The sequence below is a fragment of the Contarinia nasturtii genome, unplaced genomic scaffold (assembly GCF_009176525.2).
Source record: "Contarinia nasturtii isolate CC-2019 unplaced genomic scaffold, AAFC_CNas_1.1 Cnas_scaffold_1435, whole genome shotgun sequence".
NCBI lineage: Eukaryota > Metazoa > Arthropoda > Insecta > Diptera > Cecidomyiidae > Contarinia > Contarinia nasturtii.
In genome coordinates, this window is record NW_022198772.1 from 611,823 (window position 1) to 637,695 (window position 25,873).

A 25,873-nucleotide genomic window follows, 5' to 3' on the forward strand; every position below is an offset into this window, starting at 1 on the left:
CTTCATTTGGCCTTTGGCGATGAAGTACCAAGTCTTCGGACAATTTATAATTGGTACAACGAATTCAAGCGCGGTCGCCAATCGCTCATCGACGAGTTCCGCGAAGGTCGTCCAAAATCAGTTGTTGTACCAGAAAACATCGATGCTGTCAGAAATATGATAATGGAAGATCGTCATGTAACATATCACGAGATTGAGGCATCCCTGGGCATTAGTGCGACCAGCGTATTTAAGATTTTACATGAACATTTAGCTGTCAGAAAGATTTGCTCTCGTTGGATACCACATAATTTGACAATCGCTCAAAAAAAGGCTCGTGTCGATTGGTGTAAACAAATGCTCAAGAAATTCAATCGTGGTGTTTCAAAATCCGTGTATTTTATCGTCACTGGTGACGAATCATGGATCTACGCGTATGAGCCCGAAACTAAACAGCAGTCGACTGTATGGGTCTTTCAAAGTGAAGATAACCCAACAAAAGTTGTTCGAGCTCGAAGTGTTGCGAAGCAAATGGTCGCCTGTTTTTTCGCGATAAGTGGTCATGTGGCAACAGTTCCACTAGAGGCCTCGTAAGACCGTCAATTCTGATTGGTACACCACCATTTGTTTGCCCGAAGTGTTTGATGAAATAAGAAAAAACAACCGCCGTCGCAAAATAATTCTTCATCATGATAATGCGAGCTCTCACACATCTCATCAAACAGTCGATTATTTGACCGGTCAAAAGATCGATTTAATGGGTCATCCGCCGTACAGTCCTGATTTGGCACCCAACGATTTCTTTTTATTCCCGAGCGTGAAGAATAAACTGCGTGGTCAACGATTTTCATCGCCCGAAGAAGCAGTTGATGCGTTCAAAACACACGTTTTGGAGATATCACTTTCGGAGTGGCATGAATGCTATGACAAATGGTTCGAGCGAATGCAAAAGTGTATTGATCATCATGGCGAATATTTTGAAAAACAATAAAACCATTTTCGATGAAACCCCATTGTCTTATATATGTTTTTGAAAAAACTTAAATAGTGACCCTCGTATTTAAAGTATTTGACGATAACCAATGAAATGTATTTTCTTACTTGAATATATGGAAGATTATAGGTTCGGCAAGTTGTACATATACGACGTTTATTCAGCTTTTCATTTGTCCAAGTATAGCGATAACCACACAAACCGCACAAATAAGATGATATCCAAGTTTCTTCTGTCCTGAATGCTGATGTGCTAAACATGATTCTTGTGCTCTTTGTTCAAAAACTTAATTAAACATATATTGTGCAATCATTCGATTTTATATCATTTCTTTTATCTCACAATTGAGATCAACAACTAAAACAGCTCAATAAACATTAAAAATGGATACATTTTGGTGGAGCACATTTACAATTTATTTCAATTAATCAGTTGTAAGAATGACTCATTATTCGATGATTTATACGTTCGAAAATAAATAAATAAAGAGTCAAATGATAATAAACATGATAATATCGCAGTACGTTCGTTGATGGTTGCAGTTTGATGAAAAAGCGCAATGGAATTTTGATTTCATTTCAAAAATATTCGCTGCTTGCATAAACCGATGGGCAATTCTTTGCGGCAATCACTTGATATGCGTTATTTGTTCCAACTTTGTTCCATATACGACTGCTGCGATCGTTCCAAACGTGAATTATCGTTGAATTCATCGACAATTCCAGTGTTTCGTTCAATTTATCAACATCAAAATACATCATATAATCTCGCCATTTAATTGGATGGAAGTTTTCTTTGCGTTTCAACTCTAAGCCATCACAAGTTCGCCTCGTCCACAGCGACCGTTGATCGGTATTACAAATATCCGCACACGTTTGTGTAAGTATCTTCGGTCCATTTCCGATGAAATTACTGCCATTGAAATTTTTCGTCAATTGCCTGTATCGAGAAAATTAAAAAGCATCATTAAATTGAACAAAAAATTGATTGCAAACTTATTTAAAATTCTAAACAAATAAATTACTCTAAATATTCGGTTGCAATTTCCCATCCGATGCCGTCATTATTCAAATGCATAATGCTGGTTGCAAGCACTGTGTCCCAATCATCGACGACAAAATCTTCGCCCAAATCGTCAAAGTTCTTTTGCACAACTACATCCAAGTCCAAATAAAACCCGCCAAATTTGTACAACGTCAGTACTCTCAAGTAGTCGGACATATGCTCATATAAGTACTTTGATTGAAAAAGCTTATTGGTTTTGCTCCAATCTTCGACGGGAGTGTCCATTGAATATTGCCATAAATTCATGTTTCGAAAATGAATATTTTCATATTTCCATAGTGTGTCGATGTATGGTGGCAGATTTTCATGGTAATTTATGCCAACCGGTGAAGCAAATATGACAAAAATATCGCGATTTGGATTCAAACGTGCGGCTGACTCAATCGCACATGCTTGTCTAGAAAAACGATAAAAAAAACAATCAATCAACCATCATTTTAAACGATAAACTATCACCAGACATACTTGGCATTCAACTTGGCACTGCCGGTTGGATTGCATGATGTTTCATGGAAAAAAATCGCCTTACCAATTTTCGGCTGTTTTTCTGCATCCAAAATGTCCACAAAATATGTTATCGCATTTTGTGCGACATTGTTTGAAACCAACTTTGAATATTTGTAACACGGAATTTTATTGAAATTGTTATTATTATTGTTGAAAATAAGTGCACTCATGAAAATACACAATATAAATACGCACAATAAAATGAGTAACAATTTGCGACGAAAATAAGCGACGAAGTGCGCTTGTCTATGATTCATCTCGATGAAATACTTTCGGCTCATTGGCGATTGATTGGATCTTTTGACTCTCGGTGAAAGTCACTTGGTTAATGTGTGAGCAAAATGGTTTTGTGTACAGCATTGAAGAATTACCTTTGATCGAAAGTGAAAATAACCATTACGTTTGCGTGTTGACAAAAGGTGTATTCAGAATCGATGATAAGATTGCTAGATAGTATGAGTTATTTTTAATTAACGAGGTTTGCCATGTAAATAACACGATATAGCCGCAGTTTTATCGTAAATATTTCGAAATATGCAATTCACCAATATATCAATAGATCGACGTCAAATCGCTTGGGCTATGCTTACATTCGTAAATGGTCGCAACGTAATGCCAAACTTTGCTATCTTTGGCAGATAAAGAGCAAATAGCAAAAATATTGCTTAATGGCTCTCACTACATGGTCATTATGTAAACAAATGTAAAAAAATACGTTCCTCCCTGGCTCGCCCTTTATTTATTTTTTTAAACTAAACAGGAGTGAACCAAAAGTGTCCAATTCAAGACTTTGCGAAATATGTGATTTTGTGCTGTAAAGTAGAATTCATTATATGTCACAGAGTTTTTAACTTATTATTGGGCATAGACATTGGATATTGGGCTTAAATGAAATTGAGAAATGAGCAAAATTTGATTTGATGATTTTCATAATTCAACTTTAATTACAAAATATTCGGTGTTTTTTTGTGAATCGACAGCTATTTTGCAATATTTCAAATTAATTAATGCTCTGGAGATGCCAACCAGTCTGGTTCTGGCACTTCCCGGCTACGAATTTCTCAGTGATAATGTCATACATTTGATTGTATTACAATCATTGTAATCTTGAAGATGTTTTACAATTTAATGTATTAATAATAATAAATTAATCAATAATTAATGCGGTACAAATCATACATGGGCTCGGAAAAAATTTAAGGGGGTCAATCAGTCAATCGAAAACCCTAGAAAATCGAAAGAATTTTCTCTCGAAAAACCTTAGCAATTTCAAAGATTTTTTCCATTTCTAAAGTTGTTGAGCAAAAAAAATGTCTTCACTTTTTTGGTGAAAATCCCTAGCAAATTCGAATAACTTTCCTTCTTCAAAAGGACATTTCTTCTTTAGTGGGGGGCAACTGCCCCCTGCCCCCACTGTGGACGCCCCTGACTGTCCATCGTAATTCATCACTTAACATTGAAATCCATTGCCACTTTTGAGCAGCTTGAATTCAGAGCATCTTGATTTGCTGCTGCTCAGCATATAGCTGAGAGCTGAGAAATGCTGAACTCGTGCGGCTAACGCATACGAAACGGATGGCACGCACACATGCATTCTCCCCGTTTAAACGGTTATAAACAGTTGATTGGACGTTCAATTCAAAACTCAAAACTTAGTAACCAGTTGAGTTTGAAATTGTGTTGCGACCGACATATGAGAAGCTGCGAGAAAAACATCACGTCGCATCCCTCGTTATTTTGCTTACGTAAGTGAAAGCAAGAGATGAGATGCGACGTGCTGTTTTTGCTCTCAGTCTTTCATATATTCTGAAAGTGTACGTCTAACGCATACGAAACGGATGTGTTACCATTGTACCGGCAATAGCGTCAACGGCAGCACATACGAAGCGAAAGGGGAATATGTATCGTGCATCCGTTTCATATGCGTTAGCCGCACGAGCTCAGCATTTCTCAGCTCTCAGTAATATGCTGAGCAGCAGCAAATCAGGATACTCTGCTTGAATTATTTAGAATTATGTGGAATCCACATTGTGGATATATTTTTGTAAGATTGCACTGTAGTAAATGTAATTTTTCAAAATCTACCAAAAATGTAGCACCCTATTCCTGAATTGGAATCAATATTGTTTGAAAAATCTACGGTTTTCGGCCAATTTAAGAAAATTAAATTAAATCAAGGGAAAGTTAGAATAAATGGTGTATGGATTTGGCTAAATATGCTTTTTGGGTAATCAAGATCATTGTCAACTGTCACAGGAGGCGCACCGTTTATTGGAGTCAAATTGGAGAAATTCTCTAGAGTGTTTTGGGCGTATGGAAGCGAAATTATATTTTAGAACGAAAAACTTCGAAATAAATGTAGTCTGGGCAGACAATATATTTAGCTGCTGTCAACTGGATATTTCAGCTCATCTGGATGCCGTCAGCAGATGATGCGAAGTGAAAACAATAGAAGTGATTGTTATAGTAATACCAGTTTATAACAAGCTTATATACCTATAACAATCACTTCTATTGTTTTCACTTCGTATCATCTGCTGACGATATCCAGATGAGCTGTAATATCCAGATGACGACAGCTAAATATATTGTCTGAGTCTGGGTTTTGGAAAAATATCGTATATTCAAGTTTTTGTTTTTCGCTTTAAAAGTGTGTAAATTATGTATATTAGAGTGTTTCCCATATCTATAGTTTAAAAAATGGTATTTTTCAATTTAAAGAGCATAAAATTCTGTTTTAAGTCGTACCATTAATGTAAAGCACCGATTGATATTGACACTTCCCGAAGCAAAAAACTCTTTAAAGCAAAAATTGTCTAAGGTCTTAATATTGAATTAGTATTATTGAAGTGAACCGAGCCTTATGACATTTGACGATCATTTCTTGGTTTTCGAAATGTCATAAACGCCGCTTCATTCATACCGAGAACACATTATTTTCGATATACGTGCATTTTGTATCGATTTGATCCGAACTTTCCACACTTGATCAATCGATTGACAAATTGTTGAATTCAAGTCACCAGTGTGAGTAAACTTAATCATTTTATTACCGTGAAAAATATTGGTTAATTCATCAATAAAAATATTATTTTTAATGAAAAATCAAAAATTGAATTACGTGCTTACGTGCAGTCCTCTTGATCTTATTGTGAAATTGATTTTTATTTCATAGCGCGTAATATAAGCCATCTATAACGTGAAATATATTTAAGTAGTCTAATAATTATTTAACGTTGAACATATAGTATCATTTCATGAAAAAAGTAATGAATTTCACAATTATTCTGCAGTACATAATTCTGTTGCGTGAGGTGGTGAAATTCATTTCAAGCGGTGATACCCATTTTGAATTGGTTCCATTGTTCAGAGAAGAGAAACAGTTATTGTTTGGGCTCAAATTGAATCTGAATACTCAATAGTATGCGTTACATTGTTTTCTTCTCTAAATCACTGCCATTGTTATCAATCCGAAGATTTTTGTCATTTTTGTGTGCTGCATCATTTTGTGTGTGTACCAAAAAAGGAGATGGATTCTTGTTCTGTTGTCGCTCGAAAAAATTGAATTTAAAACATGTGTGTGCGTGTGTGCATATTTGTGCAGGAGATTTATTCATTCGTAAATTTCTATAAAAAAATCTCGATATGGATCAATGAAAATGTCTAAATATCGCCAATTCAATAATATTCGTTTTTAAACTAAATCGAATGTGTGTGTTTTTTTCAATAGAAAAATGGCAAATCGTTACAAGCCGTCTCTACCAGCTGAGGGAGAAAAGAAAGATGAGATAACGACGATCAAATGTGCACTAAAATCAATAATTCGGCCGCCATACCAGCAGGAACTGATCGGCAAAATAACTGATCTAAGTCTACAGGCTACAATGATTTGCAATTTGGGTTCGTTGCTGTTCTTATTAGAGGTGCAAAAGGCATATGAACGTAGGCATCAACAATGGTGACTTCAGCTTCTTTGCCAATAGCGGGGAAGAAAAGATCAACACATGTTTTAGTCAAGTGCTAGCAAAGCACAACCCATAAAATGTAATTATACTCTAAAATCAACTATGGATAACATGGATTTTACAGTTCTATTTTAATTAATATATTGATTTCAATTCAAAATTCATTTTATTTTCGCATCCATTTTAACTGATTTTTTTCTCTCTTTTCATTCCATTGTAATTCACAATTGTAAATTAATTTACTACCGAAGCCGAAGCCGAAAAAAACACCAAAGCCGAAGCCAAAGCCAGAGCCAAAGCCGGAGCCAGAGCAACCATCAAAGACTAAACGGAAACCCCGTGGACCAGCAAAAGAAATTCCACCAATCGATCCAGAATTCAAGGCAATTGTGGAAGGTCTTGATGAGGTCCATCGCTTTGATTGGCCTAGCAACAAAGATTTCGGTAATGGCCTCAAACATCTATGCAATCAATACATAGACAACAATGTCACCAATTCGCAAACACATTCGGATAAACACATAACCCAATATCTGAAGATGAAAGTGTTTCAGATGAACACAAATGAAGCCATTGATGAGAAATACCTGCCAAGTGACATCGACTGTGTGGTGAAACTCATTCTCAAGGAAAAGGTATGTTGAAAATGTTTATTCAAATCATGAAAAGAACTGAGTTTTCAATGGTTCATATTGCTTAAGCTTACAATGGTTTTTTTTTGACTCGTTGACATATTTTTTTAAAAATGAATTTATTCTATTTCCCTTGTTTCATTGAAAAAGGTCATCAAAGTGCCAGCTAGTGACCCAAATAAACTTTATCGGTGCGGAGTTTTGTATGACATCGTCAATAAGTTGAATGTGTTCCCGGAAATCGACCTACATGATCTCACGACCAATTCAAAAAATTGGTTCAAAGCTGTGCCGATGTATCTATCTATGCAACGCGAGATACCAGGGGCTTTTATGTTAAAATGAATACTACGATTTCAGTAAATATTGAAACATAATGCTGAATATTCAATGAATATTGTATGTATATAAAGAATATACACAAATAAATGTGTATAATTGCATAAATTTGATGAATATTTCGTGAATATTTCCTGTATATATGAAATATACATATTTTGTCATTCTCTTTAGTGCGGACTTTCTTCGTTCCTGTGTCGCTTACTGTGAATATTCACAACATACAGTAGAAAATACGAAATATTCACTAGAGATTTATGCCGTATATATGATGAATAAGACGTGTATATTGTGAATATTATGTGAATATTTCGTATATTCATATACATAAAAGCCCCTAGGCGAGATAGAAGAATTTAATTTGCTGCGAGCACATCAAGAGCCACCGAAGAAACGCAAAAAGAGAAAGCGCAGAAGACCGAAGGGTAAGAAACGACAGTGGATCATCAAACGAAAACAAATGCTCGACGATTTGGAATATCTACCGTGCATTCGCAATTTGGTGGTAGTTCCGATGTGTGATTTTCGGCGTACGCATTTCAAAATCGACTGTTCGAGTATGTATCAGATCTTGTCTTCTCAAAAATTGATTCCGAAACAGTTAACTGAAGACGGAAAACCAAGTGACAAAAATATTTCACAAAAGGTTTTCAACGAGAATAAAGATTACATATGGAATCAGTATTTTTATATGCGTAAAATTCGGTGGTTTGTCCGCCGCAAAAAGAAATTTGACTTTTCGATAAACAGCGATGGAATTGCTGTGTCTCTGCAGTATTCCACCAAAAAGAAGGAGACCAGCAACACACAATCGGGCACCAGTCGATTGGACATCATTGACATGTTGAAGGCGGGCAGATTCAAAAGATTGGGAGGTACAGATTCAGGCATGCGGAACTGGAATACCACAACAATACATGAAATCGATACTTGCAAAGAAGTATGTGTAGTATACTAAAATACAATGATGCACATTGTGTTTAAGTTCACTAATTATTTTTGTTTTTTTTTTTTCGATTTATTCGCAGATCAACTTTGTTAAAAAGAGCAAGCAGTTCCATTGGGAGACACATCAAAACGTACGGAACGCAAAAGCGAAGCGATTCACGAAAAATTTCATCGAAAAAGAAAGACAGGATCGAGAGAATCGTGAGCTGTACGCAATCATGCCATCACCAAAAGGTTCACAGTGGCTGAGCTATATTAAACATCGAGTTAAGATGACCAAACATGGAATCGAAGCTTACTCGACTGCAAAGTACACTAGACTCGCCTTAGACAAATACATTGGGAGCAACAAAGTTATCGACGGATTTGTGAACAAGATCACCAATAAGGAACCGACTCTGTTATTCCATGGTGCTGATGGCGAAGTACCACCTGATTGCTCGATAAAAATAAAGAAACACGTGCGGTGTCCGGGTGTGCGCAAACTGATGCAGGCATATAAGAAGCGACCATACATTGTTGTCGTGCCGGTGGACGAATGGGGAACATCTCAAACAGACGCAAGATGTATGTGCCGATTCCAAAACCAACCCAAATCGGCCAAATTCAAGATGTGTCGGTGCATACCCAACGCCATAACACTGCTGCCAACCAAAATTGTGTCTAAGTTTGGCAAGACAGATACATCTACATATCGACAGTTACAACGCACATTGAACGGAGCATTTGAAATAGAAGAGGAGCTAATGTCAAGAGTAAAACCTTACTACAAAAAATGGCAATTAGACCTCGAATGCACCGTGACTTGGCATCGTGACGTCGTGGCTGCTAAGAACATTCTACTGAAAGGTAAGGATATTGATACACAATGTGATTGAATGATCGCAAAAAAAGATTCATTTTTTCGATTGATCAGGACTATGGACATTGCTTTGACTTCCAATACCTGCTGCAATCAACCGATATTGGAATCAAATCAACGCCGATGCCGCCGTCTTCGACGACGATAACGACGTGGACATATCCGAGCCCGAGTTCGAATAGCAGCCAACTAATCATCACAATACCATACAATAAAATAAAATAAATCATAAGTAACATTTGTTACGTAACTGCTATCCCGAATATGTGGGTTAGTTATGCACAAAAAAAGTCATTTCCCATTTGGTTGAGATGGCTGTGCGGGAGTACAAACAGAGCGTTTTTCCATTGTAAGTATCATTAGATTTTGAAAACAGTTTTTTGCTTCGGGAAGTGCTAACATCAATCGCTTCGTTGTATAAATGCCATTAACTAACATAGAATTTTGCCTACTTTAAATTAATAAATACCATTTTTCTATTTACAGATATGGGAAACACCCTAATGTATATTGTTTCGTTTAGTTTCATAAAAATGTGTTCCACGTAAATTATAAACTTGTTTACAGTTTCGAAATAGCTCTCAAAATTCTTCTGTTTTTTATTTTTTATTGCAAAAATATTTATTGACTGAATATTTGGCAATATTTTCGAGATAGAACCTACGTATAAAAGGACCTGACAACACTCACTACATTTAGTACGTTTCAGTAAAATTGGTACGTAAAATTTCTCAACGAAAAATAATGAAGGTGCTTTTATTCTTGTCATTCGTGGCAATATTTGATCAGGTAAAAGAAACAAAGTGACTTCAAATATATAAAAAAAAAAGTAAAAAAGATTAATTGATCTTTTGTCATCAGTTTACGTTGATAAGATGTGTTAAAATCGCAGCTGATAGTCCAGCCTTTACAACATTATTGGATAAATTGATACCAAAACTAAAGATAGTCGACGCGTCCAAAGATTGGGATCAAGCATTGAAACCACTCTTCAAACTTTCTAGTCATATTATAAACGATGGTTCAAATGATTCATTTTACTGGGTAAACGGTGATCCAAATGCCAACGTCTTTTTCAATCGTACAAAAATATTGGCTCACATCCCCAGTACCAGTCCCTATCAAACATTTCGCTCCGTGTTGAGCGATTATATCAGAGATCTTAACATAAATCATAGATCGGTTTGCCAGCGTCATATTTTTATTTTCAATACATTTCTAAATGAACCAAAAGCCAACGATACAGACGGTTACTTAAAAGCGTTAAACAAATTTAGCAATACCAAATCAATCAAACCAAAACACCTTCAAACAATTTATGAAGCATTACCCGGTATGAGTCAGAGCCATAATACCGCATTCAATGAATTGAAGGAGAAAATAGCATCCGTAATGGCAATCAGGAAGGATTATTTGGCTGCCGAAAATGCACTCTACGCAACAGTTACAGGCAAATTCATTGGAAAGTTTAAAACCGAAGAATATGAGCCGGAGAGAGTCGATGTATTACTTTCGGCAATTAATGAAGTAAAACAAAAGTTCAAGACATTGAACAAACCGCTTCAGGAAGCTGTTGATATTTTGGAGGTTTATATTTTGAATAGAATGAAATGGTCGGAAGTGTTGATGGATGTTAAATTTTTTAATCGACCGAAAAAAACATTTTTTGAAAAATTTTGTTTTCTTTTACCAAAGATGCCATGAAAAAACATCAGCTACAAATATTGACGGGTATTTTTTTTAAACATGTGTTTTGTGAAGATTATTGCCACTCAATTGCTCTGTGAAAAAATATCATGACTCATGACTCATGTTTATTGACAAAATAAAATAATAAAATGTCTTACATCCGTAAGATGAACTTTTCCGCACTGTGATCCACAACATGCATTTATTACGTATCTTTTACCGTAAATATGAATTCATGAGAAAACTGAATCTGATATAAGTTTTGCGATACAAATAATTTTTGATAGACTTTTCAATGCCTGTATGATATCGTAATGACGTGAAACTTTGCACAGGGTATTTTTTGACAAAAAGCTAACATTCTGAAAGTTTGAAGAAATTTTAATACAATTGAGTGGTACCTTCCATACAAAATTTTCGTTTTTGATAAAAAAAATCCAACATTTTGTTCGAGATAATAAAACTAATGTCATATTCGGTTTTCTCGTACCAAAAAACCCCCTAATACATATTTTTGAGTGTTATTGAATTTTTCCCATGGATGGCCATGGGCATCACACCAGACATGACACTTCACTCTATCAACCAAAGTCGCTCAAAATCTAATGGTTTTTATTCCTCGGCACCCCCAATCATCCTGTGAAGTCAGATTTTGAATTACTTTTCTGAAAAACGACTGATTCGTGTTCCCTGACCCCAAAAACACCCAGAAAATACATTTTTGATGGGTGTTAATTTTTCGACCGATTCCAATACTTTACCTCACACACTGGGTGTATGTCGAAAAGTAATAATGATAACAAATAAAACGCAACTTCGATTTTATTTAATCAATATTTATTCAGAAAAAAATTTCAGCATATCATATCACATAATGTCAATATCATGATAATAAACATTCTCCCAAATGAGAAACAAGTTTAACATGGCAAGTGGATTCAATGACTTTTTAAAGAAGATACTTTTATACAGGAAAAAAATCGAAATGTTTCAACATTTTTACTTGAATATTTCAAATTTGGGATGGAATTCACATTTGAATACTCAATACAATTGTGCTATGTAAACAAAATTAGTCTAAATAAATTCATAATAGTAATGGGAGATCGACACATATTGCGTCGTCAATTGTCGTCGTGTAGGCTCTACCACCGATTGATTGTAGATAAGCGTATACGTCAATATTTTAGTAGGATTTAAGTTACAATTGGGCAGGAATTATTTAACCAGGTGTAACGACGCAGCGCCATGACAGAGACACCAAGCTAGCCCCCTAACTCAAAATCAATCGTGAGTTGTCACAGAGCTAAGGTATCCAATGAAAGCGGAATGAACGGAATGTCAATTTAAATGTTGATAATTACCACCCTTCAAACCGCGGTAAAGTTCCAAGTTACATCCTTCGGATCTGAAGCTCACGTTTTCATTCGGTACGTTTCTCATCATTGATAAGTTATCAATAAGCTTCAAAACCATTCAAGAAGTCACCCATTCGAAACATTTGTAAAGTTTAGATGGGAAAACCCATTTTTCTTTGTTCTCCTTTTTGCAATAGGGTGTTGACAAGAAAAGGGATTCTATTTGGTAGGGTTTTCTGATAGGCGGAAGGACGCCCTTAACTTACGAATTCATTGAATTGATCAAAGTCACTCCAGATACTTATGGAGTCATTCGATCGAAATGTGTTCAACAATACGTGTTGTTGTCACCCAGCGCACATTTTCATTGGAATTACATAAAAGTTATATTTAGTATATTTATTCCGTGCATTTAGCTTTGGATGAAAAAAAATTCGAATTGTCAATTCCAAACCGAACTAACTATGAATTTAAGCATTTATCACATTTTCGGACGATTTCAACGAAAACTTTTTTTAGTGTTATTTATCATAGTTATATGTTTTATATATTTACGTGCATTGATATCTTCTAGATTAAGTGAACAAGTACAAATTCCGTGTTATAAGCATCCGAACGATTCGCCGCAATCACTATTCAATTTCCCTGATATTCTTGATGCAGAAAAACAACCATTGCCCGGCAAATCAATCTTTTTCCACGTCGAAACATCGTGCAATGCGGATGGTATTGCCGAATTGAATGCAAAGTTTGTATTGTTATTCCAATTGTTTTCTTAGTTTCTGGAAAAAAGAACATTCTTCATTGTTTTGTTGTAGACAAGCCTGTGTCATTGAGTCGGCAGCACGTTGGAATCCAAACCGTGATGTATTCGTTATATTTGCGTCACCAGTTGGCATAAGAGACTATCCACATTGGCCTCCGTTCATTGAACAACTCAAGGAATATGACAATATTTACTTTCGAAATATGAACTTGTGGCTCCGATTGAAGAATGGGCCAAAACCACTCAACCCTTTCGCACTTACTATTCGAATGAGTACCTGTCCGATCATTTTAGAGCGTTGACTTTGTATAAATTCGGCGGTTTTTATATAGATTCGGATGTGATCGTACAGAAAAGTCTCTATGATTTGGGCGATGAAGATTTTGTCGGCGATGATTGGGACGATGTAGTTAATGACGGTGTTATGCACTTGAATAATTACGGTGTTGGACGTCAAGTGTCTGGTCGATACTTGGAGTAAAGTCGAAACACTCGATTTGGATTTGCACACATTTTTTTGACTGTATCACTATTGTTTTAGGAAATTGATGGAACATTTCGAAGGACAGATTTTGATAACAAATGGACCACGATTATTGACAAACATTTTCACCGATATTTGCAAAATGGAAGATCACACCTTATGGAATCACATTGTTATCAAATGGAAAAATCAAAAGACATACGTCAACAAGAAAAAGAAAACAACAAAGAATATTATCACTTGCAGTCAGATTGAAATAGCCGAAAAAAGACGAATTGCAATTGAAAGATTGCATCAAACACGAATGAAAAATACAACAAAAAAATGCACGGCCGAAGAAATTGAATGCAAACGGCGTATAGCACAAGAACGATTGAAAAAACATAAACAAAGTCTTAGTTTCCATGAAAAAAAGCTACAAATAGGTTTAAGTTCGAATTTCATTTCATTTATTATATAAATTTAAATTTTTTTTTTTACTTTTAAAATATACGTCTTAATTATACTTAATTAATAGATTATAAAGAGGAAGAGAAAAAAGCAGTCTATGTATTTCGGATGGATATCCATCCGAGATATTTTAGAATATCTGGATATTCAACGCAACGGTATGTCGCGACGTATATGTGTATCAAGTGCCGCAGTACACAGTCACACTGTGTCTGTATTTTATGTGTAGCGACATACCGTAGATTATATGTGCGACGCACACAGCTCTGGCTCTGTGCAGTTGCGTTAAATATCCAGATATTCTAAAATATCTCGGATGGATATCCATCCGAAATACATAGACTGGAAAAAAGTAATAAAAAAAATTCAGATTTAAATTTAATTCATGTGTGTATGTGTGTATTTTTTAATAGAACTGGTTGCTTAATGACTGATCGAAAAAGCCATATCGAGCACTTCGGGAACAGATGAAACTGTTTTAATTTCAAGCAGACGCGGATCGATGTTAAATTTGAAACCAACCAAATTATCGATTGGTATAAAGAATGTCTTCATGTCATTATCCAAAGCTGCCGATAGTTTCCCAATGAGGCCATCTATTCTACTCACTCGGCCAGTAAGACTCACCTCGCCGGTAAAACATTTAGCTGAATCTACCGCCCGCTTGAATATAGCTGAATGGTATGCAACTGTCAATGCAAGACCACAGCCGTTCCCATCGAACTTCATCAAGATACTGTTCATTAGCACCTTGAATTTGGTATTAGTTTCACTCAAATTATTGACACGTAGTGTATAGTTACGAGCAATTTGTGCAGCTATTTTGGATTCGTTCACTATGTTTTCGGAGTATTGGTTTTCATGATGGTCGATTTTCACGACTTCGATAATATACATCGACCCGATTTCGTTGACATTGACCCCAATCCCATTAACTCTGCCGATGGGAATTTGTCTCTCTTTTATCCATGGTGGAATCGAATTGTAACCATCAATCGAGACGATAACGTCATCTTCGGTTTGTTTGCTATGTAAGCAAGAAAAGAAGAAGAAAAAAAACGAAAATAATATGAAAGGTTGTTTGATAACGTTGTGAAAATGTATACAATCAATATCATTATAAATACAAATAGACTTACAGAAAAACACATCGATATGTCTTTTTTTTCGTCGATTCCCGTAGATGGTTTCGAATGAGGGATCCTCTCTCGCCTGAAACATCCTCCATACCATCGACGCTACACAAAATCGCTTGGAATGGGTAGCGATTGCAAACCGCGCTCCAACTGAATAAATGTGAAACATCCGTTTCAACAAAAAAACCAGTGTCGACTAGAAAAACCAAATATTGTTGATCATAATACTTGGCCACCACTTTGGCGCGATAAAACTGACCATTTCTGTTGCGAACAACCACCAAATGGTTAACGTCTATACAGAAAAAAAGAAAAACCAAAACAAATTTCTTCTATAAATAAGGTATATTCGGTTAAAAAAACAAAAATTGTCTGGATTTAATTAAAATACACGTAAATCTATTAAACAATTATAGAAAAAATAAATGAATGAATGAACGAAGTATACCTGGCGAACGAAGCGGTGTTTCGAATTTGGTATTTTGGAGCTTTTCCAATTGATACGGAACAAAAATGTCATACCGGTGTTTTAATTGTACATAAACTTTATTCACACTGTGTATGCGGCTGATGTATATATTGGTCATTTCGAAGTTCGACGGCAATTGAATACGACGATCGATAGTGGTTTTAAAACATCTATCCTCTTCATATGCATTTGCATTGATTGTGTACCTCGAATGTTCATTGTTCAAATGAACTGACACTTTTTTTCCACGAACCTTTGCCATAATTTCTGTTTTCGCTTCGGTGTGTACTGCGATTAAAAAAGCACGTCGTTTGTATGGATTCATTGGCACATATACAAATTCAATGTCTTTTTTATCTACATATTTATGAATAATATCGATCACCGCACTTTCGTCGAAATTTGGTGGGAAATTCGACAAAACAACACATTTTAACATTTGTTCGTCACTAAAACGGGGCATGTTGATTCCGTTTTTCGTTGTGTTCTTCACTTTTTTTTAAAGAAGAAATAAAAAAAACGAACAAGACTGGTTGGTTAATGAAAATGTGTGCACTGCCAAAAATTGTACACTTTCTTTTTAATTGTGTGTAACATATGTATGTATTTTCAAACGAAAGTAATTAAACTTAATCACAAAAAAAGAATAACACGTGTGTTACGCTGTTTGTGTTGACAATTGATATTGAAGTGTTGTTGACGTATACACAGATACGCCATTTTGACGTTTATAAGGACAACATAGTTTTTGTACAGCAATACAAACAATGGTTCACATCGAAACGGACCTGGAAGCAAGCACAAAAACGAATGCTTGCTCGAGTATGTCTGTATTTAGTTTGCTGCTGCTGCTCGCATTGCTCCAAAAAAAGCAGCAATTATGATAAATCTAATAAAATATAAAGCGATTTTATGAGAAGATGAAAAATTAAAATAATAATAAACAGAAAACACACAACATGTTTTGTCAAAGCTAGCATTTTTTGTCAATTTTTTTATTTTGCTTTTTTTGGAGCAATACGAGCAGCTAGTAAATAAGCAAGTAGTCTTTAAAAATTACTCTCTGCTACTCCGGTTGCTCAAAAAAGGTTTATTACTTGCTGATCGAAACACACATCGTCGCAAAGAAGGAAAACAGTACAAAAGTGAACAAAAAAACCATACGGCCGGACATTAATCGCACCAAATTCGGTTTGCATGCAAAGAAAGCTAAACAAAATGCGAGAGTTCAATTTAGAAAAACGTGTCAATTTGCTTGATAATAAACATACGTTGATGCATACGAATAGTGGGCATTTTCGTTCGTTGTGATTAATTTCGGAATTGGTTGATTATCCAATGAATTGTCAACCGTTTGTACTGGTGGCACCACAACCGGATTGGCCGGTTTGACACAAGATGGTAGCGGTGGCTGTGCTGGAGCCGTGTTTGGTGATTTTTTAATCATTGGTGAGCTTGGAATGCGTTTTGTTGTCAGTGGACTTGCTTTACTCGCTGGCTGTTGTGGTGGACTCTCAACACTATTTTGATTCGGTTGATATAAATCCAATACCTAGAAAATACAATAAATAAATGATTAATAAAAGATTACAATCACTTTATAAATAAGATACTCACTTGATGGCAAATATCTTCAAGTAGTTCCATTGTAATATCAGCAACAAACATGTCCACCTTATGGACAAGAGGTCGATGTGATGGACTCAAATTGCAACCCAAAGAGTCATTTTATCCAGTTTCACGGTCGGATTTTATGATGTACTTTGAACCTATTGACTTGACAAAGGCACTGGAATTAACCAAAAGGTCGACCTTGATTCACGTGTGGAACGATAAAAGCACCCCAATATGGAATAAAATAGGAACGAATAATGCATACCAAGTGATCGCCGAAAAGAATTGCCCATTTGTTTATAAGAGTGCCGAATTGTTCTGAGGAGCAATTCACGAATGTTTGTAAATAAAACACGATTTTTTCAGTTTTTTCGTTTTTTATTTTTTTAGCGGTCCATAAAAAGGACCCCTTATTCAATAAAAGGCTTGAATGACGAAAATACTGAAAAAATCGTGTTTTATTAATTGCGCTATATGTAATTGACTTTTTCAAGCGTTTTCAAGGTAGTAAAAAAATGGTGTTTGGCTAGTTTTTTCATGTTTCCTTTCTATACTGCATACTGTTGAAAATTCAATGAACACTGGACAGTGGACATATGCACATAAAAAAAGACCAACCATTGCTTTGGGGTAAATTTTTATTGATCTCTTTCAGCCTTCCTTAATTCTAAAATATATTCTTTTCAAATCGAGATGTGTATATTTAGATAGATTCAAGTCATAATTGTCTTTTTTTTGTACTATAAAATCGAATAACTCCTAAACGTTGTCACATTCTTTGCTAATAGAAAAGTATACCTATAAGTTTTGTTGACAAAGATTCTGTAAGATTTTAAAGTTCTTTGGATCAATCAAATCAAAAATATTCGCTGCTTGCATAAACCGATGGGCAATTCTTTGCGGCAATCACTTGATATGCGTTATTTGTTCCAACTTTGTTCGATATATGACTGCTTCGATCATTCCAAACGTGGATCATCGTTGAATTCTTCGACAGTTCCAGTGTTTTGTTCAATTTATCAACATCAAAATACATCATGTAATCTCGCCATTGAATTGGATGGAATTGTTGCTTGCGTTTCAAGTCTAACCCAACACATTTTTCGCGTGTCCACAGCGATCGTTGCTCGGTATCACAAATATCCGCACACGTTTGTGTAAGTATCTTCGGTCCATTTGCAATGAAAACATTACCATCGAAATTTTTCGTCAATCGCCTGGATCGAGAAAATCAAAAAGCATCATTAAATTGAACAAGAAATTGATTGCGAACTTATTTAAAATTCTGAACAAATAAATTACTCTAAATATTCGGTTGCAATTTCCCATCCGATGCCGTCATTATTCAAATGCATAATGCTGGTTGCAAGCACTGTACTCCAATCATCGACGACAAAATCTTCGCCCAAATCGTCAAAGTTCTTTTGCACAACTACGTCCAAGTCCAAGTAAAACCCGCCAAATTTGTACAACGTCAGTACTCTTAAATAGTCGGACATGTGTTCATATAAGTAGTTTGATTGAAAGAGCTTATTGGTGTTGATCCATGCTTCGCCCGGAGTGTCCTTCGAATATCGCCATAAATCAATGTTTCGAAAATGAATGTTTTCATATTTCCACAGCATATCGATGTATGGTGGCAGATTTTCATAGTCATTTATGCCAACCGGTGAAGCAAATATGACAAAAATATCGCGATTTGGATTCAAATGTGCGGCTGACTCAATGGCACACGCTTGCCTGGAAATAAAAAGGTTGAAATAAATATTCTAATTAAAAATTTCGGAAATGTTTAAAAATAGCGACAAAATTCGAATTTGAAAAATCAGTCCAATGTGAAAATGCCAAGTTGAAATTATGACTCATTTAACTTACTTTGCGTTCAATTTGGCAATTCCATTTGGATGACACGATGTTTCATGGAAGAATATCGCCTTTCCGGACGTTGGCTGTTTCTTTGCATCCAAAATGTCTTTGAAATAGGTAATTGAACTCAATGCCGAAGAAATGGCACCATCAAATGGATATTTGTAGCAATTTGTAGTTTTGTCATCACTAAACAAACTCATGAAAATCCAATAAACCAAAATAATGAATAAAATCATGAAGAATATGCGTCCATATCGAACGGAAACCTGTTTTGTACCCAATTTGAAGTATTCAAATCGACGGAAAAATGATTGGCGATGCCTATCGGCATATGGAGCCGATTTATCCAAAAGCAAGCCCATTTTTGTATTGAATTGAATGACAACCGAAACCAACAATATGTGAGTGAAAAGAGTGTCCGAACAATAGTCCCATGAATTCGTCTCAATAAATTTTAACACAAAATTGATTACAAGATAACATAAAGAAAAATTGAACACGAATTCAATAAAAAAAAGCGTTAAATAAAAATGACGATCACAGTTATACATGCACAGGTGTTTCACAATCAATTTATATCTCCATTTATACGATACACAATTGCATTTGTTCGTGCCAGCAATATCATTTTTGATTAGATGACATAACCTAATCACTCAAATTGAATTGTTCACCTTGGGTTTTGACAGTGTGCGTCAGTTACGAAAACACGAAACAAAGCACAGACACGAAGAAAGTATGTGTGTATACGCTTCATGCTTTGCATATTATTCTTTATTCACCTTTTCATCCGTTTGCATATATTTTGACAAAGGCTGCTTCAATTCATTGCAAACAGATGGAAAATGAGAATAAAGAAGAAGCATATATACACTATATATATTTTGTGTTTTCGTAACTTACCCACGATGTCAAAAATCTGAGCAAACTGTGCAATTTGAATGCTTGGAAGGTCGATAAGTAATACGCGAAGGAATGACGTTCATTTCCCAATGTGAAAAAAAATCGTGTTTTATTTACAAACTTTCGTCGTGTTTCGACTTAATTCCAAGTATCTACCAGACACTAGACGTTCAACACCGTAATTATTCATGTGCACCGTCATTAACTACATCGTCCCAATCATCGCCGACAAAATCTTCATCGCCCAAATCATCGAGACTTTTCTGTACGATCACATCCGAATCCATATATAAACCGCCAAATTTATACAAAGTCAACGCTCTAAAATGGTCGGACATTTTGGCCCATTCCTTAATCGGAGTGTCCATTGAATATCGCCACAAGTTCATATTTCGAAAGTAAATATTGTCAAATTTCTTGAGTTGTTCAATGTTTGTTTTTCTGCATCAAGAATATGAAAATTGAATGGTGATTGCGGGTGATTGTGTCGAATCGTTCTGGTGCTTATAACACGGATTGAAAATAAATAACATAACATTATCATAATCATATTCGACACTAATGCAAGCAAATACTACTTAAAATTACAATAATCAAAATCCACAAAAGTTTACATTGAAATCGACCGGGGATATGAAATCGATTCATTGTTAAACTGTTTTGGTGAGGAATCCCAAGAAACGAATTACAAAGTGATATTGTTGAAACAGCCTTATCATTCAAATCTTTAAGTCGTACTGAAAAAACTTAGGTTATGAAAACGACAACTGGAAGTTGAAATGTTTCAAATTCAAACAATTTTCAATAGTTTTGACAGTTCTGTCAATTTTCAAACAACGTTTAAACATTAAAATTCAATAACGACTAAAAATTACTCCAATAAAATTGTGATGTGTGCAATTGGCAAACATTAAACACAGGTTTCAATTAGATGTATGTGAGCGGCGGATATGGTGTGATCGTTGATAAGATAAGAAATCAATCGATATGAGGACAAAAGTTGGGATGGTCGATTTCAGACGAATGACTATACCTGATAAGAAATTTTTGTTGAAAAATATCTCTTCGGCGACAATCTCTGAGAGAACCATCAAAATCTTAAAAAATTGCCGAAGCGATCAAAAATTCATTACCGATTTATATTCGTAAATTCCCGCCACTCGTTACTAATTACCGAATCAAAGGCCACTTCTTATCAGCTAGTAACAATAGACATTGGTTCCCCGTTTCTAAAAGCGACTTTTATTTCCATCGAACCATTTTATTAATGACTTATTGTCATTATTTATAAGTTATTGATAGTGGGAATTAAATAAATCTTTACACAATGTGAAGGCACTCATGACTATTGTAAAATTAAACAACTTACTCTGATGGAAACTATGTTCTGAAATATTGTAAGACATTGGTGACTGGATGTTATCAAGCTAGATATGTTGATAAAAAAATATTCTGAATTCGGTTCAATGAAGTGATTCTTCCACAAAATTTTCATTATAAGTAGTACGAACCTATGATTAAAAGTCCAAAAATTATTGAGCACCATTTTTAAACAAATCTTTTTACACCCCAACACATCTTTTATACCAACTATAAAAAATGCCACTCAATGTTCAGATTTTATTTTTTTAAAAACTGGTTAATAAAAATATTTTTCAACAATCTAAAGTTAAGTGTGTGTTTCAATAATCGAATTCTTAAGTAACTATAAAAGTGGTTATGGACAAGTCCATATTTATCTTAATGCTTGGAATTGCTGATTTAACGGATCTATTTGTTATCTAACATTTCTTAAGAGAAAAGTGGTTTTTTTTTAATTGTCAGCTGCATATTTTGTGTTTTTTCTGAAGTTATTTGAATTTATTTTAAGATGATTTGTTACCAATTTATAAAACCGGTGACTTGTTACCAAATTCCATCTCTTTTTTTCATTTTCTTGGTTTTTTAGATTTTTTCATAAAATTGATATAAAATTAAAGTTAATTATTTAATTAATTCCTTAGTAATTAAGAAATAATTATTTTAAAAGTAAAAGAAAACCTTTCCTTTAAAAAAGGAAAAGTAAAAATTCAAAATGAATTATAAACGTCATTAAAAAAGTTTTTTGACCTTAATCAAAAATACTATGTGTTTTCAGTGTCAAAAAAATTGAATTCAATTCAATAAAACATCTTAATATTAATAAAATGTTGTGAAAAATGTTTGAAAAAAATGAATCATAAAAAATGATGTGAGAATAAAAAAGGTATTCCAAAGTTTTTTCTTTCAAGAAAGTTTTTCTCAACAAAATAACCGCCAACTAGTGACCCGGGATTGAGCCAAGCCGAAGCGTCGTATTTTTTATCCTCACTGAATCAAATTTTAATGAATCGAAACGATAAATTTATGGATGTCTTAAGGATCTTGTCCTGCATGCTCTCCAAATTGAACATGGAAATGAATGCCATTTGTATACTTTGTGGTGCTATTCTTCTGTTTGTTGGTTAAATTCTGTTCGGTTTGTTTCTTGGATATGATTGCCGACGTATCAACCTGTTCGTTTGGATGTTTATCTTTGAAATGATTCAAAATGTTACTGAACGTGCCGCCAGTTTGGTCCTTACAAACGTTGCATTTAAATTTGTGCACAATTGTTTCGGAGATGGCAACTTTATCATTGTTGCGATGAGCGTGCTGATATATAATTTCGCTGTTCGGATGTTCGGTTAAAATATGATTACGTACGTAACTTTTTTTCAAATAAACACCATGGCATATGCTACATTGATGCAAATCTGTGCTGTGCATCAAAGCATGAGCGGTTACCGACTTACCTAAGGGGAGAAAAAGAAAAAATAGAATTAATTTAAAATAATCGTAAACATATAATGAAAATGAAAGTTGATAATTAATGAGTAATGACTTACCCGTCGCATAATCCTGACCACCATCACCTTTGTTGATTATTTCACCGCAGAAACAATCATATTGTTTGACTTCATTATGCTTGCCATCAAAATGTGTCCGAAATTCATCGGATGTTGTAAATATTTCGGTACAGATGGTGCACTTAAAGAGTTGGGTGGAAAACCCGTATTTTTCCGACACCACTGAATTGACTGGCGAAAGGTCTGGTATCAATGTTAGCCTTTCGTAATGGTCTGCCGGCGATTCGAAACCATGTTGAACGGTCAAGTGTTTTTCCATCGACGACAAATGGATTTGGATGTAATTACATGATTTACACATGTATGCCATCAATGAACCGTTCGATGCATTCAATTCGAAACCATTCACCACAGTGCCGGAACAATTTTTATGATCATTGTGTCGTTTGAATGTTCCATGACAAGTGACGCAGGTGAATAAATTTTCACCAGTATGTAGCGTAAAATGGCTCGCCCAATGACCTATTGCCAAATTGGAAATATTAAAATGATGATTGAAACACTTTTAACTATTTTTTTATATTTACCTTTTGGCATCGACCTGGTTCGGTCGCAGAAAAAGCAAAATCCTTCAATTTTATTGCTTTCCATTTGGAAATTGTCGGTTTGGGCCCGTAGACGTTGTGACAGTTTTGGTGATAGTCGAGATATCGGTACTTCATGGTCGCGATGATTTTTGACATAATGCGCCACCAAATATTTATGATGAGTATTGCAATAGATGCACAATGTTTCGTAAAATGGATTTTTGATGTACATGTTAAGATTGGTGTTTTTTCGTTCGATCTGTTGAGCTTCGATCGGCGAACCGAATGCCAATGAATAATTTCGACGAACTTTTCGCGGTGGTTGAAAACTTTTCGCGGTGGTTGAATTTTCGCAATCGGTTGCGCTTGTCTCCGGAGATGGTGGTGGTGGTGGTGGCGGTGAAGTATGGTTTTCTTCATCTAACACAATTGTTTAAATTAAGAAATTGTTAAAGAAAAAAAATGTTCAATTATTCAATCAATTTTCTTACCCAAATCGTTCCGTCTCGAATGAATGGTGTGTCGACGACAGTGCTTGGCTTTTGAATTTTTCAAAAATTCAGTGTTTGGTTTACGCTTTCTGTTCACATTTGTATCGCTGGAACTGCTTCGATCGGTGTCTTGACCATTTTGTTCGTCATACCCATTCGTAGCAACCACGTTCATTGGTATGTCACCATTTTCCTTAACGTCCGCGTTTTCTTGACTTGTTGAACTTGGCGACAATTGATGAACATTCGCAACATTTGGCTCTTTGTCCAATTGTTGCCACAACAATTCTTGCAATTCAAGCATCGATTTTTGTACTTCATGCAATGAACTTTCCAGCAAAATTAGTGGATCATGCATTTTTTGCAAGGCCCTACAAAAATAGATTAATCCGTTAAAGTTGGATGTTACAGCAAAAGAACTTAGATTTGAATTCTTACATTGCAAACGATTTGAGAAAATCAGTCGAAATAATTTGGCTCATTCTTCTGTGAACGAACAAAAATGATTAAAATGGACACATTTATTTATTCAGGAAAATCAACAAAACAAAAATATTCAATTGACATTTAACATTCGCCTTAATTGTGTCAATCTTGCGCCATACAATAAACAAAAGAGAACCAAAGACAATCTGTGCGACTCAAAAATATTCATTATGTTTTCTTGAGAACTGAGAAACTTTTGTGTTTTAATGAGCCATAAGAATCTCTTTCCCTATACGAATTCTGAGTATCGATTCGATACGCTAGAAATATAAACAAAAAATGTGTCGCCGAATTTATGGTGTTTCAAGAGCACAAGTAAAATAAACAAAATCGGGTTTATGTGGTGTGCCCATTATGTATGGAACCGAACTTTATTCATTGTAACACGAGATGACGTAATTTGGGAATGAAATACTGCATCGAGTGGAGTTTGATGCCAAGAAAAGTCACAGATCATAATACAATATATGTTTTATAGCAGAAAAAACTTAGGCAGACTTTTTAATGGTCGATAGCATAGATTTTTTTGTTCAATTTCCAACTTGATAGACAAAAATTGAACAACTTTTGGCGGGAAAATTCACGAAATATTTTTACAGGCACAGTGACAGAGATTTTTTGATGCACAAAGTGATGACAATCAACACCTTTCTATTGTTTCTCTCTTTTTCTGTTTCCACTGTTTATTTCTAATCTTCCTACTCTTTCTATATAATGACTAATTGTTTTGATTAAACAAGGAAAGCACTAATTATAACACTATTTCCCCAGTAAAACACAAACTATTCACACTAATGTTATTTTCATGAACCTTTCGTGCTCACTTTTTTTTTCAACAACATTCCAAAAGTATGTTCTGAGCGTTTGCCTTCGATACAAAAAAAAATTGTACAAAATACAAATACTTACCCAATTTTTACGAGCACAATTTTAAACTGAACAAATTGTTTGTAATTGTCAAATATTTTGAAAAATTCAATCAATTTATCTATTAAAAATTCTCGGTTTTTAAATTATTTTGTAAATTTGAGGTTTTTACACGGAAAATAACGGAATGATGATCAAATAATGATGCTGAATGCTGTATAACAAACGACTGCTTCAACGAAACACTTTCGATGGAATGGCAAGAGAAAGGGTGACAACTTGCAGCATGCTATCACATACACATATACAATTTCGATAGAACACATGATGCTGTTTGCATAAGAAGGAATACGAACGTAAGAGTGTGGCGCGAGAATATTGACAAGTGAATTTTTCACACGCATACACTTAATTGATTGGAATCTACGATTTGAGAGATTTTTGGAAATGTGATGTATTGAACGAAATACACTGGAATATAATACAATGACATTCTTTTTGGAAGCAAATCAATTTGTAACGGAATAAAACTTCATATGGCATAAA

The 25,873-nt window shown here is 34.9% G+C and overlaps 8 protein-coding genes across 14 annotated transcripts; 3 read left to right on the forward strand and 5 right to left on the reverse strand.

Annotated features, from left to right (window-relative positions):
* Positions 1 to 1,378: 1,378 nt before the first annotated feature.
* Positions 1,379 to 2,824, reverse strand: LOC116346148 (lactosylceramide 4-alpha-galactosyltransferase-like). Its single transcript, XM_031776077.1, has 3 exons — positions 2,504 to 2,824; positions 1,998 to 2,435; positions 1,379 to 1,912 (listed from the first exon to the last, which is right to left on the reverse strand). Exons 1-3 carry the CDS (start codon positions 2,800 to 2,802, stop codon positions 1,552 to 1,554), a joined length of 1,098 nt encoding a protein of 365 aa, XP_031631937.1. The 5' UTR covers positions 2,803 to 2,824; the 3' UTR covers positions 1,379 to 1,551.
* A 2,612-nt stretch (positions 2,825 to 5,436) lies between these two features.
* LOC116346144 lies at positions 5,437 to 9,495 on the forward strand. 3 transcript variants are annotated; one of them, XM_031776071.1, is made up of 7 exons: positions 5,437 to 5,572; positions 6,276 to 6,589; positions 6,762 to 7,145; positions 7,293 to 7,455; positions 7,823 to 8,421; positions 8,510 to 9,278; positions 9,346 to 9,495. In XM_031776071.1, exons 3-7 carry the CDS (start codon positions 7,050 to 7,052, stop codon positions 9,363 to 9,365), a joined length of 1,647 nt encoding a protein of 548 aa, XP_031631931.1. In that variant the 5' UTR covers positions 5,437 to 5,572; positions 6,276 to 6,589; positions 6,762 to 7,049; the 3' UTR covers positions 9,366 to 9,495. The 3 variants fall into 3 exon arrangements, with proteins under 3 accessions (XP_031631931.1, XP_031631932.1, XP_031631933.1); XM_031776073.1 differs by lacking the exon at positions 5,437 to 5,572 and adding an exon at positions 5,738 to 5,966; XM_031776072.1 differs by lacking the exon at positions 6,276 to 6,589.
* Positions 9,496 to 9,966: 471 nt separating this feature from the next.
* LOC116346176 lies at positions 9,967 to 11,168 on the forward strand. The gene is made up of 2 exons (XM_031776112.1): positions 9,967 to 10,080; positions 10,153 to 11,168. Exons 1-2 carry the CDS (start codon positions 10,036 to 10,038, stop codon positions 10,993 to 10,995), a joined length of 888 nt encoding a protein of 295 aa, XP_031631972.1. The 5' UTR covers positions 9,967 to 10,035; the 3' UTR covers positions 10,996 to 11,168.
* An 835-nt stretch (positions 11,169 to 12,003) lies between these two features.
* Positions 12,004 to 14,189, forward strand: LOC116346177. Of its 3 annotated transcripts, none has more exons than XR_004201564.1 (4): positions 12,004 to 12,410; positions 12,536 to 13,086; positions 13,157 to 13,581; positions 13,646 to 14,189. XR_004201564.1 is itself a non-coding variant. In XM_031776114.1 (4 exons), the coding sequence occupies exons 1-3, from the start codon at positions 12,331 to 12,333 to the stop codon at positions 13,404 to 13,406; spliced, it is 504 nt and encodes a 167-aa protein (XP_031631974.1). In that variant the 5' UTR covers positions 12,004 to 12,330; the 3' UTR covers positions 13,407 to 13,581; positions 13,646 to 14,189. The 3 variants fall into 3 exon arrangements, 2 of the variants coding, with proteins under 2 accessions (XP_031631974.1, XP_031631973.1); XM_031776114.1 differs by having other exon boundaries at positions 12,913 to 13,086; XM_031776113.1 differs by lacking the exon at positions 12,004 to 12,410 and having other exon boundaries at positions 12,420 to 13,086; positions 13,157 to 14,189.
* Positions 14,190 to 14,372: 183 nt separating this feature from the next.
* On the reverse strand, positions 14,373 to 16,301 carry LOC116346175. Its single transcript, XM_031776111.1, has 3 exons — positions 15,623 to 16,301; positions 15,178 to 15,469; positions 14,373 to 15,065 (listed from the first exon to the last, which is right to left on the reverse strand). The coding sequence occupies exons 1-3, from the start codon at positions 16,104 to 16,106 to the stop codon at positions 14,462 to 14,464; spliced, it is 1,380 nt and encodes a 459-aa protein (XP_031631971.1). The 5' UTR covers positions 16,107 to 16,301; the 3' UTR covers positions 14,373 to 14,461.
* A 406-nt stretch (positions 16,302 to 16,707) lies between these two features.
* LOC116346204 (cyclin-K-like) lies at positions 16,708 to 17,694 on the reverse strand. 2 transcript variants are annotated; one of them, XM_031776143.1, is made up of 3 exons: positions 17,261 to 17,694; positions 16,915 to 17,195; positions 16,708 to 16,852 (listed from the first exon to the last, which is right to left on the reverse strand). In XM_031776143.1, exons 1-3 carry the CDS (start codon positions 17,309 to 17,311, stop codon positions 16,723 to 16,725), a joined length of 462 nt encoding a protein of 153 aa, XP_031632003.1. In that variant the 5' UTR covers positions 17,312 to 17,694; the 3' UTR covers positions 16,708 to 16,722. The 2 variants fall into 2 exon arrangements, with proteins under 2 accessions (XP_031632003.1, XP_031632004.1); XM_031776144.1 differs by having other exon boundaries at positions 16,708 to 17,195.
* Positions 17,695 to 17,877: 183 nt separating this feature from the next.
* Positions 17,878 to 20,684, reverse strand: LOC116346203 (lactosylceramide 4-alpha-galactosyltransferase-like). The gene is made up of 3 exons (XM_031776142.1): positions 19,133 to 20,684; positions 18,560 to 18,997; positions 17,878 to 18,474 (listed from the first exon to the last, which is right to left on the reverse strand). Exons 1-3 carry the CDS (start codon positions 19,675 to 19,677, stop codon positions 18,114 to 18,116), a joined length of 1,344 nt encoding a protein of 447 aa, XP_031632002.1. The 5' UTR covers positions 19,678 to 20,684; the 3' UTR covers positions 17,878 to 18,113.
* A 1,436-nt stretch (positions 20,685 to 22,120) lies between these two features.
* LOC116346154 lies at positions 22,121 to 25,559 on the reverse strand. 2 transcript variants are annotated; one of them, XM_031776086.1, is made up of 6 exons: positions 25,370 to 25,559; positions 24,413 to 24,457; positions 23,975 to 24,345; positions 23,484 to 23,903; positions 22,936 to 23,418; positions 22,121 to 22,842 (listed from the first exon to the last, which is right to left on the reverse strand). In XM_031776086.1, exons 2-6 carry the CDS (start codon positions 24,454 to 24,456, stop codon positions 22,424 to 22,426), a joined length of 1,737 nt encoding a protein of 578 aa, XP_031631946.1. In that variant the 5' UTR covers position 24,457; positions 25,370 to 25,559; the 3' UTR covers positions 22,121 to 22,423. The 2 variants fall into 2 exon arrangements, with proteins under 2 accessions (XP_031631946.1, XP_031631945.1); XM_031776085.1 differs by having other exon boundaries at positions 24,413 to 24,460.
* Positions 25,560 to 25,873: the final 314 nt, after the last annotated feature.